Below are 21,069 nucleotides of genomic sequence, written 5' to 3'. Positions count from 1 at the left end.
TGGAGGCAGTGCAGCGAAGGTTTACAAGATTAATTCCTGCAATGAGGGGATTGACATATGAGGAAAGGTTAAGTAGGCTGGAACTCTACTCTTTGGAGTTTAGAAGAATGAGAGGCGATCTCATTGAAACATATAAGATCGTGAGGGGCCTTGATCGGGTGGATGCACCGAGGATGTTCCCAATGATCGGGGAAACTAGAACTAGGGGACATAGTTGCAGAATAAGGGGGGGCTCTTTTAAAACTGAGATGAGGAAGAACTTCTTCACCCAGAGGGTGGTTAATTTATGGAATTCACTGCCCCAGGGAGCAGTGGAAGCAGAAACGTTAAATATATTTAAGACTAAAATAGATGGTTTTTTAGCTGCCAAGGGGATAAGGGGCTACGGGGAGAGGGCAGGGATATGGACCTAGGTATGGTTAGTATAGTAAGACCTGAGTGATCTCCTGGACAAGTGTCGATCGCCTGGATTGGGGTCGGAGAGGAATTTCCCGGATTTTTTTCCCGAATTGGACCTGGGTTTTTATCCGGTTTTTTGCCTCCCTCAGGAGATCACGAGGTTCTTGGGGTGGAGAGGGGTGATAGCGGTATAAAGGGGAGGGTAGTGTCTTGTGTTCTGTGTCTTGTGTCTACTGTTTGTGGGTAAGTGTGTCTGTTTAGTGTTCAGCCATGAGCGAATGGTGGTGCGGGCTCTATGTTTCTATGTTTCTACAACATCAAAGAATTTAACAGTAAACATAAAAACATCCCCCCACAATGGTTCCCACTGTGGGGGAAGGCATCAAAAGTCCAGTCCCATCCCCAGTTCACCCATAGTCGGGCCTATTGAGGCCTCCGCAGTTGCCGCTACGGCAGCCCGATGCTTCAGGCCCTCTCGCCGGTTGATGAAGCTCTGGCGTCGGGTGAACACTCTCAGCGGCTTGGAGTGTCTGGAGCGGCCGCCTCCCCCCCCCCCCCAGAGACCGCAGCTCCCGAAGTCCACGGGCCACGCTGGTCGGAGCTCCGACTCTGGCGACCTCGTCGTGAGATCCAAGGCTCCGCGGTGTTCAAAGTTCAGCACCGCCCGCGGCTGGAAGCTCCGCAGACCGCAGCTCCGCGATGTTGGAGTCGGCGGTCCCAGCCCTCCGGAGCCCAATGCACGGGGACCCGGGTAAGGCATCGCCCACTCCACGATGGCGCCCCAGCGCTGCGCCGCCGGCGAAGCTGAAGTCCTGGCCAGTCCTGGCAGGAAACACCGCTCCAGACTGCCGGTAGGCCGCGAGAAAGGGACGAAAACACGGCTCGGAGAAAAGCCGTATCTCCGACCAGGTAGGGACTGAGAAAATTGTTTCCCCCTTTTCCCCCACCCCCCACATAAAAAGACTAAAAGACTTCCAAAACAAACACTTTTAACTCACTCAAAATTAAAAAAAAGAATGAAAAGACTAACAGCTGCTGGCAGGGCATCCATACTCGACGGCGCCCCCTACACCAATTATGTTTCACCATAATTGAAGACTTGCCGCATACTCCACCTGAACTGTATACTTGACGTGCAGCATGGGATCTATGTTTGAATTTTGGACATCATTGATAATGTCTGAAGTTCTGGTAAAACACAGAAGTCTGGCAGTATTTGGGAGAGTGGTGGAATCCATGACATTCAACAGCACTTGAGTGGTTAGGACTTGGCAGCAACAGACAGGGAGTTGAGAAGTTCATGTGTGTGTGAGAGTCTTTGTATCCCTGGCACAGTGAATGGGCGGGACAGTGGTCTGGCAGAATCTAGAACAGTGCCCATTGTCTGAAAGCATGGGAGAGGGATAGGGCTGTGGTTTATAATTCCAGGGCAGAGTTACTGGCAGCACAGCAAATATCTATGTTGCTGGCAGTACTGGGAAGTGTACATGGGGTCTAGCAGTACCTGGTGTGTTTTGCTTCCTGTCCTCCAGTCAGGACTTGTTGCTTCAACGGGAGATCTGGCAGGGAGTTTGTGCTGGATATCTATTTCTAATTCAACACCAGGCATAACTAAACCGGGCTTAAAAAAACCCACATTTTTTAAAATTTGATTATCAGACAGAAATAACAGATACCCAAGTTTAGCATTGCCCAAACTGAGATTAAATATTATCAAAGTGTGTTAAGATAAAGGCTAAAGGGTTACGCTGCAAACCAAACCAAGGATTAGGGAGGAGATTCCAAAGAACGGGGAAGGCTGGATGGAGGGAAGTTGTTAGCGTGGTTTTCTATTGTTAAATTAGATAGCTTTATAATTGGTTTATTGATTTTCGAATGCATTTTGGATTTGATTGGTGACTTCAAAAAAACTATACAGCTACTCATTTTCAAGGCACAGTTTATTTGTCATATATACCGGATCTGGACCAGAACAATGAAATTCATACTTGCCGCAGCTTTAAGGCAGGTGGGACAAGTGCAACAACAATTAGAACAAATATGCAATAAATTATTAGTTATTTGAAGTAAACTAGACCTTGATAATGCAAGCACCAAAATACATAGAGCAACCATAGAAGTGCAAAGTCCATAGTGCTTTGTAGGGTTAAGATGGGTTGTGGTTAGGGTTGTGCAATACACTTCAGAGAACTTGATGATGGATAGGGAGAAGATGCTCTTGAACCTGGCAGCCACGGTTCTTGGGCTCCTTACCTTCTTCTCCATGGTAGCAGTGAGAAGAGAGCGTAGCCAACGTGGTGAGGGTCTTTGATGATAACAGCTATTTTCTTCAGGCATTGCTTCCTGCAGATGTCTTTGATGGTGGGGAGGTCAGACAATAGACAATAGGTGCAGGAGTAGGCCTTTCGGCCCTTTGAGCCAGCCATTCAATGTGATCATGGCTGATCATCCCCAATCAGTACCCCGTTCCTGCCTTCTCCCCATATCCCCTGACTCCGCTAGTTTTAAGAGCCCTATCTATCTCTCTCTCTCTCATGAAAGTATCCAGAGAACCAGCCTCCACCTGAGGCAGAGAATTCCACAGACCACTCTCTGTGAGAAAGTGTTTCCTCGCACATCAGTTCCCCAGTTGGACCAGTCAAGACCCATCACTTTCTGCACGCTTTTTTGTGCTTGAGCAGTTGAATTTCCAAACCAGGCCATGACGCAACCAGTCAGTATGCTCTCCACTGTAGAAGTTTCATGGAGTATATGGCGACATGCCAAATCTCCTTCTGAGGAAGGCAACACTGATTGTTTCGATTCAGTAGTACAACAATGGGAAAAAATGGTCTTGGCTTTAACAATGCAAACATAACCAGTTGTTCCTTAAGGTGGGGAAATATAGGCTTGGGGTTGTTCCACTGATATAATTTGGGAAACAATGCAGAGAACACGCAGCTGTTATTTTAGATTCCTGTAATATTCGTATACCTAGGCACGTTATCTAGCCATCTGACTTCATATCTCTATTTAGTATCCCTGTGGAATTTATTCCCTTAAGAAGTACAGTGTCTGAGAATGTTCTTTTTGTATCAAAAGCACAATTTAAAAGTAAATTGTTTCGCTGCCTTGAAATGATTCACCTGAGGGTGACTGGGTCCTCTCGTTCAGCTGAACAAATAATATTTAACAGAGAAGAGAAGAGCCTTTGCTGTGGCCAAGATGGGTTTTCCACATCTATCTAAAATGATGACATAACTAGTGAAAAGGTTTAGCTGTCTGAAGTTGGAACCATAAAGCAAGGTTCCTGTCACTGGCGTTTAATATAACGTTTTTTTTAAACATTCCTATCTGTTTGCATTTTGCTCCTTGCAGTTACTGGTGCAGAGATCACTTTTATCTTTCAATTGACTTTCCAGTTGCGGTCACAATTATCCTGGTAAAATTTAGTTTAGTTTAGATTAGAGATACAGCGTGGGAACAGGCCCTTCGGCCCACCGAGTCCACACCGACCAGCGATCCCCGCACATTAACACTATCCCACACACTAGGGACAATTTTACATTTATACCAAGCAAATTAACCTCCAAACCTGGAGTCTTTGGAGTGTGGGAGGAAACCAAAGATCTCAGATAAAACCCACGCGGTCACGGGGAGTACGTACAAACTCCGTACAGACAGCATCCGTCGTCGAGATTGAACCTGGGTCTCCGGCGCTGCAAGCGCTGTAAGGCAACAACTCTACCGCTGCGCCACCATGGCCGGTCGCTTCTCATGCATGGCATGTGATAATTTCAGAAAAGAAGATAGATTCATAATTCAATGCTGCCTGTCCCACTGAGTTACTCCAGCATTTTGTGTCTACCTTCATAATTCGAATGTGTATATATTGCTCCATAATGCAATGAAGACATGCATGTACAGACCTACCAGTTCTACCAGGGGACAGTACTCTTCATTGGCTGTACTGATGGTCAAAGGTTTGCTGACCACTGCAGATACCCTCACCTAGATGGACGGTTCCAACGATACGAAAGAGTGCATAAACTTGTCGGCCTTCCACAGCACATCACCAGGGAGTTAACTCAATCGTCATGGGGCCACTCCAAGGATATTGGTGCAGGTAACCAAAAGCTTAGCAAAAGAGGTAAGTTTCAAGGAGTATTTTAAAGGAGGAAATAGAGAAAAAGAGAAGTTTACTCAGGGAAATTTGGAGCTTTGAATCTCAGCCATTGAAGATAAGGCTATCTGCTGGAGCAATTAAAACAGTGGATGTGGGAGTGGGTAGATTTGAAGGTTTATGGAGAGTGCATGGTTTACAAACAGGTGTAAGAGGCTTCAAAACTGGAACATTCTGCTAACTCATGCCAAATGGGCCAATGCTTTGTTGTCACCTAGCTAACAATGGTTTATTCTACATTTTCCTTGAGCTTCTTCTCTTTTGATCTCTTACACTTCTTTATCTCTCTCTCCCCTGACGCTCAGTCTGAAGAAGGGTCTCGACCCGAAACATCACCCATTCCTTCTATCCTGACATAGACACATTTTGTGTCTATATTCGGTGTAAACCAGCATCTGCAGTTCCTTCTTACACAAGTCAAACTAAGCATTGGTGAGCAAGTTATTGGTGACTGGGTTTTTTTGGTGCACTGTTGCAATAACCTTCCATCACATAACTAACAATTAATAATAGATTTCAGTGGTAATTGGTGAGATTAGATTTGTTCTGCATTTTGAGGACTGAATATGAATATCTGGGAACTTTTCCAGTTTCCTCTGCAGACATTGAGATTATGGTTTTCCTGAAACTGTTGATTAGAAATCTCATCTGGCCCTGGAGCGAATCTCCAGCAGTACATCTGGGATGATGTCAGGGATTATCACTGTATTTCGTTTTCAATAGTGAATAAAATATGAAGTAAAATGAAAGGAGTGGTTGACTGCCATCTCTAAAAGAGGGTATGTGAAGGTAATGGACAGGGGGCAGGGTCTCAAATCGTCTGATTGGGAATCGTTACAAACCAGGTGACGTGAAAGTGGACGCATTTGGAGGTGCATGGAGAACGGATAATTTGCAAACAGGAGTAAGAGCCTTCAAACCAGGGCATTGCTCAAACTCGTGCCAAGTTTGCCAAAGTGTTATGACAAGTAGAAATGGCCATAACTCCAGCACTATCAAAGGTCCACCTTGAGATAGATTAGAATAATGTAGAATGAAGCAAGTGCTGCTGATGATACAAAGCCAGTTATGAGGTGCAGTTTAAAGCGGATCTCATTTAGAACAGTGGAAATTGAATTTGTAAAAAATGATGCAGTGTATCTACTGTATGGAGATGAAATTTACCTTTCGCCACCACTGTGCATGTGCAATGGTCATTGTTATGGCCTGATACATCTGTGATAGGTAAATGGTAAGAAACTGGCCAAGATTTTCCTTTGTGTTTCCTTTGTCCTCTCTCACTATATGCCCCATACTCACTTTGGTAGAAAAGTTGTCCATAACTTTCCCACTTGGTCAGTATTGATGCTATCGAGCCACGCTTGTTCATGAACAAGCCCTCATTTGTCTACATTCCTTGACCTATCCACCCAATGCTTCTTCTCCAACCTGGCATTTAACATGGACGAGTGCAGATCATCTGTGTTTTTTTTTATCTTGTTCCCTCATCTTGATGTTATTTGACTTCATGGGATCTGAAATGAATGCTGAGGACTTCCCAGGCCACTCCCACTGACATTTCTCCATTGTTTAATCACCTCTGATCAGCTGCACTTCTGGTGGGATATCCTAAACCCAGAGGTTACAATGAATCTTTCTGGCAACTTAGTCAATATATGTATCTGATGGTCTGATGGGGGAAATTCAAAACAACCCTGCAGATGCTGGAATTCTGAGGTAAAAACAGAAAATGCTGGAGTTACTCAGCAGGTCATTCAGCATCTTGAAAGAGTTAATGTTTCAGGTGTTAATGCTGAGATGTCTCCAACATTTTCTGGTATGATTCTGTAAATATGCCTTTGTGACTGTGTCACTATTATTTGACATGGCCCTCTTAACGTCTGGAAATGTGCCAAGTTTCTGGAAGGGGATTTTGCAGAGGTGACTGCCCTGGAATGCTGCTTTGTTGTTCCGGTCACCTGGATCTTCTGTCGTGTTTTATCCTTGTTCAAGTCAGTGGCAGATTTAACAAAACATTGACATTGCTGTAGGTCGGTGACAAGTTAGGACAGCAGATCTTCTTGCCCAAATAACGTTAGCGAAGCAGATGGCTTTTTATATTTCATGGTCACTTTTCCACATTTATTTCATTAACTAAATTCCCCAGCTGTTGTGAAGATTGAACTCCTGTCACAAGATCATTAATACAGGCTGCTGGATTGCTACCCGTCACATTTTTAACTCCATCCAAGATTCAAGAGATTAAAGATTCCAGATAATCAGTGTATCCTTTTACTTGTCGCATCCTGTGAATCACACTTAATACACTTAATGTCGGCACATCATTGCTTTTGATCTCTCTCCTCAAAACTTTGACTTGATCTCAACATTGTACGTCTGCCACACCACAATATCTTACAATATTTGGTGCTTCAATTAAAGACCTGTTCAGATACCATATATTGCAAACCACAGCAACTCTTGGTTTCTCATATTCTCCCGATCCTTTTTTTCCCCTTCGCTTTACTCTGATCCCAAGCTTCTTTCCCACCAAGTCTCGCTCCTTTTCATATTATAGAAACATAGAAAATAGGTGCAGGAGTAGGCCATTCGGCCCTTCGAGCCTGCACCGCCATTCAATATGATCATGGCTGATTATACAACTCAGTATCCTGTACCTGCCTTCTCTCCATACCCCCTGATCCCTTTAGCCACAAGGGCCACTTAAATATAGCCAATGAACTGGCCTCAACTACCTTCTGTGGCAGAGAATTCCACAGATTCACCACTCTCTGTGTGAAAAATGATTTTCTCATCTCGGTCCTCAAAGACTTCCCTCTCATCCTTAAACTGTGACCCCTTGTTCTGGACTTCCCCAACATCGGGAATAATCTTCCTGCATCTAGCCTGTCCAACCCCTCTCTTTTATGACTCTCTTTTCTGATCTTTCCCTCTCTGATACTGAGCAATCGGTCATCTGCAGATTCCTTCATCCCTATGACAATTAATTGATCCCAACATTACTTTGAGATCTTGCACCATCTTCCTCTCTTGTGTACATTTCTCTGGTCAGTTATCTTCACTCCATACAGAGGACCCTTTCTCCTGTATTTCCCATGTAACCCATCCAACTGAACTGCTTCCAGTAGCTTTCAGACCCTCTCTCTCTCTCTCTCTATATATATATATATATTCATCATTAACTGCTGGCATGACTTAAAAGTGCTGATGATGGATTATTAACCTGAAATGTTAATTCCTTTCTTTCCCCGTAGTTACTGTTTGAACTGCTGTTCACAACGTTGAGGAAAAAACAAACATGCCATTAATTTGTAGCAGCCCTCTGTTTGGTACTGGTACTAATCCATGTAAAATAACTTTTGTATCCCGAGATTATAGAGAAATAGTTTGAAAATGCAGCATCAATATGTAGCCCACCTGCTGTTGGAAATAAATGGAGTCTTGATGCAGGGTCATGACTGAAACATCGATCGTCCCTTTGGCCCCACAGACGCTGCTTGACCAGCTGAGTTCCTCTAGCAGTGTGTTTTTTGTTTCAGTTTCCAGTATTTGCAGTCTCTTTTGCTTGTACTGCTGGAAATTAATTGGTAGCAGTAATGTAACAAATTATTTCACTTGACTTTCTACCAGTGCCTTCACAAGAAACTATTGTTAAGTATAGCTATGTCGAAGGCAGTAATGATGGGAGGGATTGGTTTGGAAACCTTGATTGTATGTTTTGACATCTAAGAGAGATGATCCAATTTGCCGCTGAAGCTGGTGTTTATAAATGTTTTTGCACTATATGGCACATGATGGAAGAGTTGGATTATACAATCTTTGCCATTGCTTCCATTGTACAATCTCACATTGAGTCCACAACGAGGATGCATTACCTCAGAATATCAAACCAATAATGAGGAATTTCTTTACATAACATTGGTGAATCACTGAAATATTGCACTCTGCAGGGATATGATTGCCGAGTCATTAATTATCTACATGTCTGAGAGAGGTTTAGAACTGCAGGGTAATTTGACCGTTAAGGCAATTAGACAGGAAACTGGGGGTCAAATGTCAGCTCTGCCATTTTCCTTCTTTATGATGCAAGAAGCTTGAAGGTCAAAATCAAAGATCCTACAGCAAGCAAGATAGATCACTCGACGAAAGAGATGTAGTATGGTCATGGGTAGATTCATGGGTAATTTTCAACCTCATTTCCGTAACCTGCTTCCGTTTGAAGGGGGGTTTGTGGGTAGGGGAGGGGGTGAGGGGGATGTGGGGGAGGGGGGGGGGGGAGCGGTGTGGGGGGATGGGGGAGCGGTGTGGGTGGAGGGGGGGTTGTGGGGGTAGGGGATTCACCACCCTCTGACTAAAGAAATTCCTCCTCATCTCCTTCCTAAAGGAATGTTCTTTCATTCTGAGGCTATGAACTCTAGTCCTAGACTCTCCCACTGGTGGAAACAACCTCTCCGCATCCCCTTTATCTAAGCCTTTCACTATTCTGTACGTTTCAATGAGGTCCCCCTAATGTAATCCCACTTTTTAAGAAAGGCGGGAGAGAGAAAACAGGGAAATATAGACCAGTTAGCCTGACATCGGTGGTGGGGAGATGCTGGAGTCAATTATAAAAGATGAAACAGCGGCACATTTTTAATAGCAGTAACAGGATGGGTCCGAGTCAGCATGGATTTACGAAGGGGAAATCATGTTTGACTAATTTCTGGAATTTTTTGAGGATGTAACTAGGAAAATGGACAAGGGAGAGCCAGTGGATTTAGTGTACCTGGACTTTCAGAAAGCATTTGATAAGGTCCCACATAGGAGATTAGTGGGCAAAATTAGGGCACATGGTATTGGGGGTAGAGTGCCGACATGGATAGAAAATTGGTTGGCAGACAGGAAACAAAGAGTAGGGATTAACGGGTCCCTTTTGGAATGGCAGGCAGTGACTAGTGGGATACCACAAGGCTTGGTGCTGGGACCGCAGCTATTTACAATATATATCAATGATTTAGATGAAGGGATTCAAAGTAACATTAGCAAATTTGTAGATAACACAAAGCTGGTTGGCAATGTGAACTGTGAGGAGGATGCTATAAGAATGCAGGGTGACTTGGACAGGTTGGGTGAGTGGGCAGATGCATGGCAGATGCAGTTTAATGTGGATAAATGTGAGGTTATCCACTTTGGTAGCAAAAACAGGAAGGCAGATTACTATCTAAAATGTGTCAAGTTGGGAAAAGGGGAAGTACAACGAGATCTGGGGGTCCTTGTTCATCAGTCAATGAAAGTAAGCATGCAGGTACAGCAGGCAGTGAAGAAAGTGAATGGCATGTTCACCTTTATAACAAGATGAGTTGAGTACAGGAGCAAAGAGGTCCTTCTGCAGTTGTACAGGGCCCTAGTGAGACCACACCTGGAGTATTGTGTGCAGTTTTGGTCCCCTAATTTGAGGAAGGACATTCTTGCTTTTGAGGGAGTGCAGCATATGTTTACAAGGTTAATTCCTGGGATGGCGGGACTGTCATAGGCTGAGAGAATGGAGTGGCTGGGCTTGTTTAGAAGGGTTCTTATTGAAACATATAAGATTATTAAGGGTTTGGACACGCTAGAGGCAGAAAACATGTTCCCCATGTTGGGAGAGTCCAGAACCAGGGGCAACAGTTTAAGAATCAGGGGTAAGCCATTTAGAACAGAGACGAGGAAACACTTTTTCTAACAGAAAGTGGTGAGTGTGGAATTCTCTGACTCACCGAGGGCGGTGGAGGCGGGTTCTCTGGAAACTTTCAAGAGCGAGCTAGATAGGGCTCTTAAAGATAGCGGAGTCATGGGATATGGGGAGAAGGCAGGAACGGGGTACTGATTGGGGATGATCAGCCTTGATCACATTGAATGGCGGTGCTGGCTCGAAGGGCCGAATGGCCTTCTCCTGCACCTATTGTTTATTGTCATTCTTCTAAACTACAGCAAGTACAGGCCCAGTGCCGACAAACACTCCTCATATGTTAAGATAGTTCAAGATAGTTCCTCACTTCTACTTTCTTTGATGGCATCTGTGTCCTGACACTTGGCAGTAATGCCCTCAGGGCTAGAAAGATTTAAAAAAAAACTTCAACGATGCAGCTGTTGTCTAAGGTGACCTTCAGCATCAGATCACGTGGCAACTCGCAGCTCAACCCCTTACTTCCCCCTCCACTCATACTGATCCCAGGCTGAAAATTCCTAAGATCATTCTTGATTAAGAACTGATGTTCACATTGTCTGATTCAACCTCAGTGAACAATCACGTCCTGTGAATATACACTGTATTTCCAGATGTTAGAAATTGGCAAATGGGCCAGACCACATGCCTCCTAGTGCGAGCGCAATGTAATGTAATGCATGAGTGTGTAGTTTCCAGAGTCCGAATGGAATTTTCAACACTTTGCGAAGACATGTGGGCAAGACCAAAAGTCGATTTGAAAAACAAGGATAGAAAAAGATCCCCCATCCATGATATAATGTGTCAGCTGCGGTAGTTATTCAGCTGAGTTATTGTCATCCCCGCAGCTGCTTGCCTCGTCTGGTCAATTCTCGTTTATTGTCAGATGCACAAATACTGGTGAGGTATAGCTGCAATGAAAATATTCTTACAGCAGCATCACAGGCACGTGTATTCACACAACTTACACAACACAATGTATACAGGACAATGACAAAGAGGAAACAATGTGCGAAAAGGCAAGTCCGTGGTGGTGGAAAAGTTGGTCCACAGTGTTCTGCTGCTGAGGTTGGATGAGGGTTGTGCAGGTCTGATCAGGAACCTGATGGTTGTAGGGAAGCAGCTGTTCCAAACCTGGTAGTGTGGGACTTCAGACTTCTGCACTTCCTGCCCGATGGTAGCAGTTGAGCCCATGATATGAGGGCTGTGCCCGGAATGTAGTGAGGGCTGTACTCAAGATGGGCTATGCAGTCCCCATAATGAAATGAAGGAGGTAACTGTGATATGAGTAGGAAGGAACTGCAGATACTGGTTTAAACTCAAGATAGACACAAAATGTTGGAGTAACTCAGCGGGACAGGCAGCATCTCTGGAGAAAAGGAATGGGTGAAGAAGGGTCTCGACCCGAAACGTCACCCATTCCTTCTCTCCAAAGATGCTGCCTGTTCCGCCGAGTTACTCCAGCATTTTGTGTCGCTCTTCTGGAAGAAGGCAGAGGAGTTCTGTGAGAGAAAGTTGTGGAACTGTCGGGTGTTAAGGAAGGACATGAACAAAATAATGAAGTTTAAAGTCAACAATTCCCAAGACGAGAAACTGAAGAAATGCGGGGAGTAGTTTGATATTCTTGTTTGATTAAAAAAAAAACAAAAGTGACGCTCAAGTAGAAATTATTTTACTGCACGTTAGACGTCCCTCGTCGGTTATTTGTATAATTTGCGCCACATCTGTCCGACTTGAAGCAACCAGAAACTTACTGTGATTATTTAGGTGAGAGATACCAGGGTAACGTTGAGCGGTGTCGGGTGAATGCAACTGGGTCATCGTCTCTTGAAAAAGCGGGCCGGTGTGAGATGTAGATGTAGATGTCCGCCGGTGCAGCCGCGCCAGGCTTCTGTGGGATCGGGTTTCCTCCACTCGCCCTGCGCTTGGATCGGGCCGCTGGCTCTTTTATGGAGTGGATCTATTTGGGAACCGGAGGGGTGGGGATGGGATGTGGGCTATGCACCTGTTGAACGGGATCGGCCGCGGGTTGTGACAGCTCTGCTGTGTGTGAGTGGGTGTCCGGGGAATCTCTCTCTCCCTCTCTCTCTCCCTGTCCTAAACCTTCGCCGGGCTGTAGTGAGAGGCGCGCTGGAGCCTGCAGCCTGAGCGCAGCGGCGCCGGGCACCACCTAACCTCGGGAAGCGCCAAGGACACAGACACACCGATGGCAGAAGGTCCCAGGGACGAGGCGGCGGCAGCAGCGGTCGGAGACGAGTTTAACGAGATTATAAAAACTCGGACGGGTAAGTGGCTGGGATGAAAAATGCGAGAGTGACAGAGAGTTGGGTCTGCACTTCACAATGTGCCTGCGACTTTGTGGATGGTGTCAACAACTCGCCTCACCCACCTAAACTTTACACAAGGCGCTGGCGTGTGCCTAGGGAGTTTCTCCTGGTCGAAAGGCAACTTTGAGCAATTGCAGGGTGGACTTTGTACTGACAGAGGGCCGGCAACGAGCCGCTGGGGGGGGGGGGGGGGGTGAGGTTTACACGGGACACGGAGCCCGCTCCCGGGACACGGGCTCCCGTTACAGCGAGAGGAATTGTTGCTGCTTTAAATAGCACCGACTGCAATGGGATCCGACAACACACGGGCTTGGATTGCAAGAGTGCGCGCAACGTGGCGCGATGGTTGGCAACAAAATGAAAACAAAACTTCACTCTCCCTCTTTGCTTTGTGCAAAGAGTGAAACAGGGAGTGGGGGGTGAAGCGGGCAAGAGGTTCGTCAGTCGCTGGTTACACTGTGGTTGCATCTAGTGCAAGCGGCGCGCTGGGACCTCCGGTCGCTGATTACAGACATCGTGATCCATTTGTTGCTGTCTTTGCTCCTCCCATCGTTTTAAATTGAGGTTAAACATAGAAGCCACCTGCCCCCGACCGATTCCCGGAATAACGCTGGATGCTCTGCATTATTGCCGGTTGACACGTTTACAGGGGATCTTGCAACTGGAGGGAGCCAGTTTGACTGGGGATTGAGAAAAGCCAGAGATTCAACAGCCAAAGTAAACTCGATAGTTTGGAGATGAATGAGGTGTGGACCTCATTGAAACGTGCAGAATAGTGAAGGGCTTGGATAAAGTGGATGTGGAGAGGACTCTTCAACCAGTGGGAGAGTCTAGGTCATAGCCTCAGAATTAAAGGACGTTCTTTTAAGAAGGAGATGAGGGGAATTTCTTTAGTCAGAGGGTGGTGAATCTGGAATTCTTTGCCACAGAAGGGTGTGGAGGCAATGGCAATGGATATTTTTAAGGCAGAGATGGATAGATTCTTGATTAGTACGGGTGTCATGGGGTTATGGGGAGAAGGCAGGAGAATGGGGTTAGGAGGGAGAGATGGATCATTGATGGGCCGAATGGCCTACTACTGCTCCTATCACCCATGACATGACCTTAAACCATGGGCACCTGAACATCTTTGGTCGAGGGTCAGGGCTACCCAGTGATTGGTTTCTGACCCCGCAGGTTTTACGTTTAGATGATATGTGGGGGGCAGGATTGATAGCAAATATATTTTTTGGAAAATTATCTGTGCAGGAAATCCAGTGATGATCTTGGATAGAGTTACCCAGGAGCGACTCGTCTGTTCTGGCATTGCTCACATTCTGGCCAGTCCAGTAACTGTGGGCAGGGTGTTTCACTGAAGGCACTTGAGGGCCTGTGTTGCTGTCGGCGATTTTATTATTTCAGCCACGTGTCCATCCCCAATTGGTCATAAATATTAATGCAAAATGTCTTTGAGCAAGCTTGATCATAAAATGTACTTTAAATTGTTTTGGACTCGAGGTTGATATGACAATACCACAGAGGGTTGTATATACTTGATGTATAATGGGTTGCCTCAAGAGAAGAAGCTGTGTTATCTTGTAATGCATCACTGAACACTTTGGGGAGTCTTCATACTTGTTCCCAAGGGACAATGTTGTGGCTGTTGGGAACTCCCATCCACTGGGCAAATCTTTGCCGTTACTTCCCAGGACAGCTGGGGCCAAATGGCAACCATTGGATGGATCCCAGGGACAGCATTCCGAACTATGTGTAAGGAAAGGTCATGATTTATTTTAATGTTATAGTTAAGACCAGACATAGTTCAGTGGAGACGACCACCTGCTCCTCGTGAATTAGAGAACTATTTTGAGCAACGACTACCATTGAAACTGGTTTTGCATTTCATTCAGGAGTTCAGTGTTATGGTAACTGGATAGGGGTACATAGATATTTTTACTGTGGTTACAAACAGCAAATGTTCTGCATTAGTATACATCGCAATCCGAAACAGAGGGTGGGGACGTGGGCTGTTTTAGCAGAATTTTAACCTTTCAATTTTAATTTGAACCATTTTTTAACTTGTTTATTTAATACAAAAGTAGGGAGGTTAAACTTCAGTCGTGTAACATATTGGTGAGACCACATCTGAAGTACAGTATGCAGAATTGGTTTCTTTATTTAAAGAATGATAATACATTGGAAGGAGCTCAGAGATTTGCTGGACTAATATTTGGAATGAGCAAAACACAAAATGCTGGAGTAACTCTGTTGGTCAGGCAGCATCAATGGGGAGAATTGAACGGTGAGGTTTTGGATTGGGACCCTTCTTCAGACTGGAAATCGGAAGGGTCCCACCTGAAATGTTGCCTATTCATTCCCTCCAGAGCTGCTGCTTGACCTGTCGAGTTACTTTGTGTTTTATTCAAGATTCCAGCATCTGCAGTTCCTTGTGTCTTAATGAGTGGGTTGATTTTGACAGAGATTTTGGGCAGACTGGACCTGGGTCCACTGGAGTTTAAAATAATGAGAGAATGTACAAGATCCTGGGTGGACCTGACAAGCTGGTTGTGGTGAGCATGTTTCTTGGAGGAGAATGTGGAACTAAATTGGTTACTCTTTAAAAAAATAGGAGGTCACCCATTTAAGACAAAGATGAGAAAAACTTTTTCTCCCAGGGTGGCGAGTCTTCAGAACGCTCTTCCTCAAAGAGCAGTGGATACAGAATCTTAGAATATTTTTAAGCCAAGGGTAGATGGATACTTGCTGAACAAGATTACCGGAGGAGAATGGGCATCTGAAGTTGAACTAACAATCAGATCATCTGTGATCTTACTGAATGGCAGAGAATGACTGAGCTACTCCTGTTTCTGAATTCTATGTTTGCATGAATTGTTGAGGTAGGGTGGGGTGAGGTGGGAGCAGAAATGATTAACTGATTTGAAAAGCTCCCCACAGTGATTTCTGTAAACGGTTGTCTAAGCCTTCCAACCATGCTCGGTTACATGCTCAATCTGGTGTATGTAAAAGGAATATAAATGACCTTCGAGCTCCAATGCTTTAACTTTGGAATTCCCATGCAGCTGATCACATGCTGCCCTTCACAATGTTGCACCAGGCTTTAATACAGAAAGTACAAGTTTTAAGGTGGAATGTTCCATCTTGTTGGTAATGGAATTGAAACGTACGATCTCCCATTTCACTACACACCACATATATCATCTGACTAAAGCTGGCAACAAGGTTGGCTGTGGCTAAAGCTGAGGCTCATATTTTTCTTGCCACTGAGAAAGGGTGGAGTTGAAAGAAAGTGGTTTGGAAAAATGTGCTACAAAATAAAAAATAGATGAGATTATGATAAATCATGCTTAAGGCGTTGTAAAAGGGACCTTGAAACATTTAAGAGTTGTTATTTTAGCAACTAAAAAATAGTGGAAAGAAGCCTTGGTCAAGTAAGAATGTGGACTCAAAAGTGCAATTTGAGCTGCAATATAAGCACCACAAAGCAATCATTTTTTCAGTTATCGTCACGCAATATTCAGACGTTCTGCAGTAATAACCAGATATTGGGTACAATTACCATTCGGATGTGGCGATCCTTTAGTATAAAGCTTAAAACTGAAGCTATTATTAGGAACAATCTTTCTTGTAATGTGTGAGAGAATATTTATCTACCATAACATATAATATACATGATTAGATTTGGAGCTAAGCACTCTGATTCTATTATTGGAGCTTCTCTCTATCATATTTGTGACGATATTGATGACATTGATATTGAAATCGAATGCTTTAGGGTCAGCAATAATACAATTACAACTGAAAATGTTTGCATTTATAGCAAATTACGCATTCTAGCATCATTTTGTTGGAAGTTTGATGATTTGTTCTTTGCAAATATTTCTGTTGTTTCTTGAAGATTTAAATATAAACCATAAGTGTAGGATGCTGAATACTTGGAAATAAATGTTTAGCTCCATGATATTCTTCCTTCAACAGATTCTCACGCAAGTGAGACCGCCAAAAACTCATCTGTTTAAAGTTTGTAGATTTGAGTTTTCTTGAATTTCTACCTGCCTATTTTCATTTTTTGCTAAATGTTGAGTGAGACATACTTCCATTACTGTGCATTTCCTTTCATTGCAGCAGTGTCTGCTCATGTGCTTATTTTTCCTCTTGTAATTTATTCCAAATCTAGGTTCATTACTCTGTGGATCTACCTGTTCAAAATATTTCAGTCAAGAGTGTCTGGGTGTCTTGTTGAAATACACTGTGAGAACAGGATGAAGGGGATTCTGTTGTTCAAGATGAATTGTCTTTCTTTTGCCTGCGTTCTGTAGAATTCAGGTCAAAGAGCATTGAATGTGTGTTCAGTGCTGCACTGCTGACATGTTGGTTTGATTCTCATTTATGCTGCAAAGGTGAGATTTGCAGGCAGCCTCTTGTCTTGCAACTCAGTTAGTTTGGATTGACTTTAATATTAACCGAACTTTGACTGCTTCCAGCAGTGGTATTGTGAATGCCAAAGTGTACATCTGGGTTCTATAAACTGGTGAACCATGAGGATTCCTCCCCTACAGTGCTGTTGAAATGTGAATGCCAGAGTGTAACAGCCTTGAGTCAAATTCCCCTTGTTGACTTGCACAAGACAGAGGGGCCTGCAAACTTTAAAAGAATGCTGGTCCTCACAATATTTTCTGTGCTGACTTTCCCCAAGCAGTGGCTGCTGTTGAGCTCAGTACGATTATATTTCTTCTCCCTCTCGCCCTCCGGTTATTTTAAACAAAATGAAAATCAGCTGAGTTAGTCACGGGGATATTTTCAAAATCGCCCACTTAGAAATGTTTCCCTGCTCTGTGTGTCTCCCACGTTAGTAAGTGGTGAATCATGAATATGTCCAGTATTTCTTTCACTATACACAATAAATGCTTGCATCTTCGCTGGCAGTAGCTTAATTACTTTAGTTTAGTTTAAAGATACTGCGCGGAAACATGCCCTTTTGCCCACCAAGTCCACACTAACCATCGATCATCTGTAAACACCAGTTCTATATTATCCCGGTTTCTCATCCACTCTTCCAGACTAGGGGCAATTTACAGGGGCCAATTTGCCTTCAAACCTACATGTCTTTGGAATATGGGAAGAAACCGATACACCAAAGGAAACCCGCGCGGTCACAGGGGGGATGTGCAAACTCCACACAGACAGCACCTGAGGTTAAGATCAAACCTGGGTCTATGGCACTGAGGCAGCAGCCCTACCAGCTGTGCCACTGTGCCACCAAGTACAGTTTGATAACCTAACTGACTTTAAAGGAAAGCCAGATCTTGTACATTGACTTATTTTTTAATTAATAGCGTTCATTTAATTTCTTTGCTGCTCCAAATGATTTTCTTAAATGACTCGGTGGGCTGAAGAGCCTGTTTCTGTGCTGTATCTCTAAACTAAACTAAAGAACACAAGGCTATTTAGAACCCATTGCATCCTCCATGGTGGCACGGTGGTGCAGTGGTAGAGTTGCTGCCTTACAGCGCTCACCGAGGGAGAGACACCGGGTTCGATCCCGACTATGGCTGCTGTCTGTATGGAGTTTGTACGTTCTCCCCGTGACCACGTGGGTTTTCTCCCACACTCCAAAGACGGACAGGTTTGTTGGTTAATTGGCTTGGTAAAAATGTAAGTTGTCCCTAATGTGTGTAGTAGGATAGTGTTAAAGTGTGATGATCGCTGGTCGGTGTGGACTCGCTGGGCCAAATAGCCTGTTTCCGCACTGTATCACTAAACTCAACTAAACTAGTCTATTATTAATTGCTCATCAGGGATAAAGTAAATTTCAAGATCATTTGAATTCCAACAATATAAAACATGTAGAGATGCAAGGGACTGCGGCTGCTGGTTTACAAAAAATGTACACAAAGCGTTTGAGTAACTCAGTGGGTCAGGCAGCATAGAAACATAGAAAATAGGTGCAGAAGTAGGCCATTCGGCCCTTTGAACCTGCACCGCCATTCAATATGATTCAATATGATCACAGCATCTCTGGAGAACATGGACAGGTGACGTTTTGGTTCCCTGGTAACATCAGGGAATAGGAATATTATGTCAGCGCTGCACCTGGTGAAACACTAATGAATCGGATTAGCTGAGGTGGGTGAGATAGGCATCTCGACCAGCATGGGTTGATGGCGTTGTTTCTGTGCTCTACAACTCTATCTTCAGAACCCTCACCCATTTTGCTCTTTTCCCACCCCTGTCAGTCCACAAAGGATCTCTCTCCCTTTGTTTGCCCCTGCCATTCCTCCCCCTCTAGCCTGCTTCTATCTGCTCATCACCCACTCACCTTCCACATAGGTTTCTTCTCCTTTCACCTATCAGTTGTACTCTCACCCTGAGCTGGTTCCATCTGCCCATCAACCCTCCCTTATCTGCTTCCACGTCATTTCCCAGCCACTATCTTTATTTTTTTCCTCCCCTCTTCCCACCTGACGTCATCTGCCCATATTTTAACCTTATCCGTTTCAACTTTTCACCCATTGCCCCCTAACCTCTGTCTAAATTCCCCATCATCTTGCACCCTCCACCATGTGGCACCCTACGCCCAATTTTCCCTATCTCATCTCCCCTCTGGTTCCACCACTTTCCCAGAGCCCCTGCCTCACCTCTCCCTCTCACCTCTTTATTCTGGTTATTTCCCCTCTACACCCCCAGGCCCGATACAGGGTCTCGTCAGACAGTGCTGCAACATGGCTTCCTGTCTCTTCTTCTCAATGGCCCTACAGTTAAAAAGGTGTACACACAAAGCACTGCACTCTATTTTTGAAAAATTAACAAATATGCAAGATACAGTTTCAGGTATGTAGATAAACTGTGAGAGAACATTACCTCTAAGAGCCTTTTCATATAGCACTCAATGTTTTAGTCACAGTATTAAGGGATGCATTTAACATTTCAAAAAAAATCAACTGGATGCTAAGAGTAATTGATAACACACATCTGGAAACTCATGGTTTAATAGTTTTGTAAGATGCATTTTTTAAGACTTTAAGACTGTTAAGTACTTTTAACAGCAGGGAGGAATCTGCAGATGTTAGCAAAACACCCGATGGGATCTTTAAAATTAATTTACATGATGAAGGCAGTGCTGGCAAAGCTATGATTTATTACCCATCCACATGGTCACACAAAAAGAGAGGACTGTTCCCCCCTCCCTTCCCTACCTCAATGAGCTGAACATGATGGGAAACTTGGAGTTATGGATTTGTATGGACTTATTTGTCCCACACGGTTAAGGATATGTGTGAGCCCTTCCAATACACATGTGCGTGCCGCTACCTATCACTAATTGCCTTGAGAGAGTAAAGATGAGCAGCTGCCATGAACCACTGCAATTGCTCTGGGCATGTAAATCTCTTAGTGCTGTTAGATGAGGAGTTTCAATATTTAGACTCAGCCGTGATGAAGAAGGGCAATACATGTACAAATGTGGATGGTGTGTGACTGCAAAGGGAGCCTTCCGAGAGCAGCATTCCTTTGCAACTGCTTCCTTTGTCCATGTCGGTGAGAAAAATTTCCAGGTTAGGAGGTGTTGTCGGAGTACCCCTGGTGAGTGGAGACACTAGAGATTGCAGATGCTGAAATCCATAGCAAAAATAAACTGGAGGAACCCAGCGAATCTGGCAGCATCTATGGAGGGTAATAGACAGCTGATGTTTCGGGTCAGGACCCTTCTTCAGACTGATGGAGTGGAGGGGAGAAAGCTGTTAGAAAGAGGTGAGTGCAGAAATGTGGGCAAGAACTGGTACGCAATAGGTAGATCCAGGTAAGGAGGGTTGATGCGCAGATGGGCTAGGTGGCAGGGTTGCAGACGATAGAATCCTATGAGAAAGGAATGTGAAGAGTGAAATGGAGAACCAGAGGAAAGAATGACGGAGAGGCGGGAAGAAAGGGGTTGGATAAATAGGGGACCCAGTGGGATTGGGTTGGGTCGAAGATAGACACAAAAACCTAGAGTAACTCAGCGGGTCAGACAGCATCTCTGGAGAAAAGGAATAGGTGACGTTTTGGGTCTGGACCCTTGATGTGCAGAAGGACATGTGCATTGGAGGAGGGGAAGGAACTGGGTGATGGGGGACAGGGGGAATGGAAATAAAGGTGAGAGCTGGAGAACCTGGGTGGATGAGAAGGAGAGAAAGGGCTGGGGAGAGGGTCTAACTTAAAATTGGAGAATTCAATTTTCGTGGTGTTAGGTTGAAAACTACCCAAGTAGAATATGCCTGAAGAAGGGTCTCGACCCGAAACGTCACGCATTCCTTCGCTCTATAGATGCTGCCTCACCTGCTGAGTTTCTCCAGCATTTTTGTCTACCATAGATTGTTCCAGCATCTGCAAGTTGAACATGAGGTGTTATTCACCCAGTCTGCATGTGGTCTCACTCTGGCTGTGCAGGAGGCTGAGACAGGTATGAGTGTTGGAATGGTAGGGGAATTGCAGTGGGTCTGGCAGACAGAATGCAAGTTTTCCAC

General features: G+C 44.6%; 1 protein-coding gene and 1 long non-coding RNA gene across 13 annotated transcripts in view; one reads left to right on the top strand and one right to left on the bottom strand.

Annotated features, from left to right (window-relative positions):
* Window positions 1–11,041: 11,041 nt before the first annotated feature.
* LOC116980715 lies at window positions 11,042–12,173 on the bottom strand. Its single transcript, XR_004414046.1, has 2 exons — window positions 11,999–12,173; window positions 11,042–11,155 (listed from the first exon to the last, which is right to left on the bottom strand). It is a non-coding gene; the product is annotated as an uncharacterized LOC116980715 (long non-coding RNA).
* Window positions 12,174–12,192: 19 nt separating this feature from the next.
* dmd (dystrophin) overlaps window positions 12,193–21,069 on the top strand; it is a 1,663,772-nt gene continuing 1,654,895 nt past the window's right edge. For all 12 annotated transcript variants that reach the window (XM_033033201.1, XM_033033203.1, XM_033033205.1 and 9 more), the window contains exon 1: window positions 12,193–12,529. In XM_033033201.1, the coding sequence (XP_032889092.1) occupies window positions 12,451–12,529 (79 nt within the window). In that variant the 5' untranslated portion in view covers window positions 12,193–12,450. The remainder of the gene's footprint in view (window positions 12,530–21,069) is intronic.

This window comes from Amblyraja radiata, chromosome 14, assembly GCF_010909765.2.
Source record: "Amblyraja radiata isolate CabotCenter1 chromosome 14, sAmbRad1.1.pri, whole genome shotgun sequence".
NCBI lineage: Eukaryota > Metazoa > Chordata > Chondrichthyes > Rajiformes > Rajidae > Amblyraja > Amblyraja radiata.
This window is presented reverse-complemented; position numbering and strand designations above follow the sequence as displayed.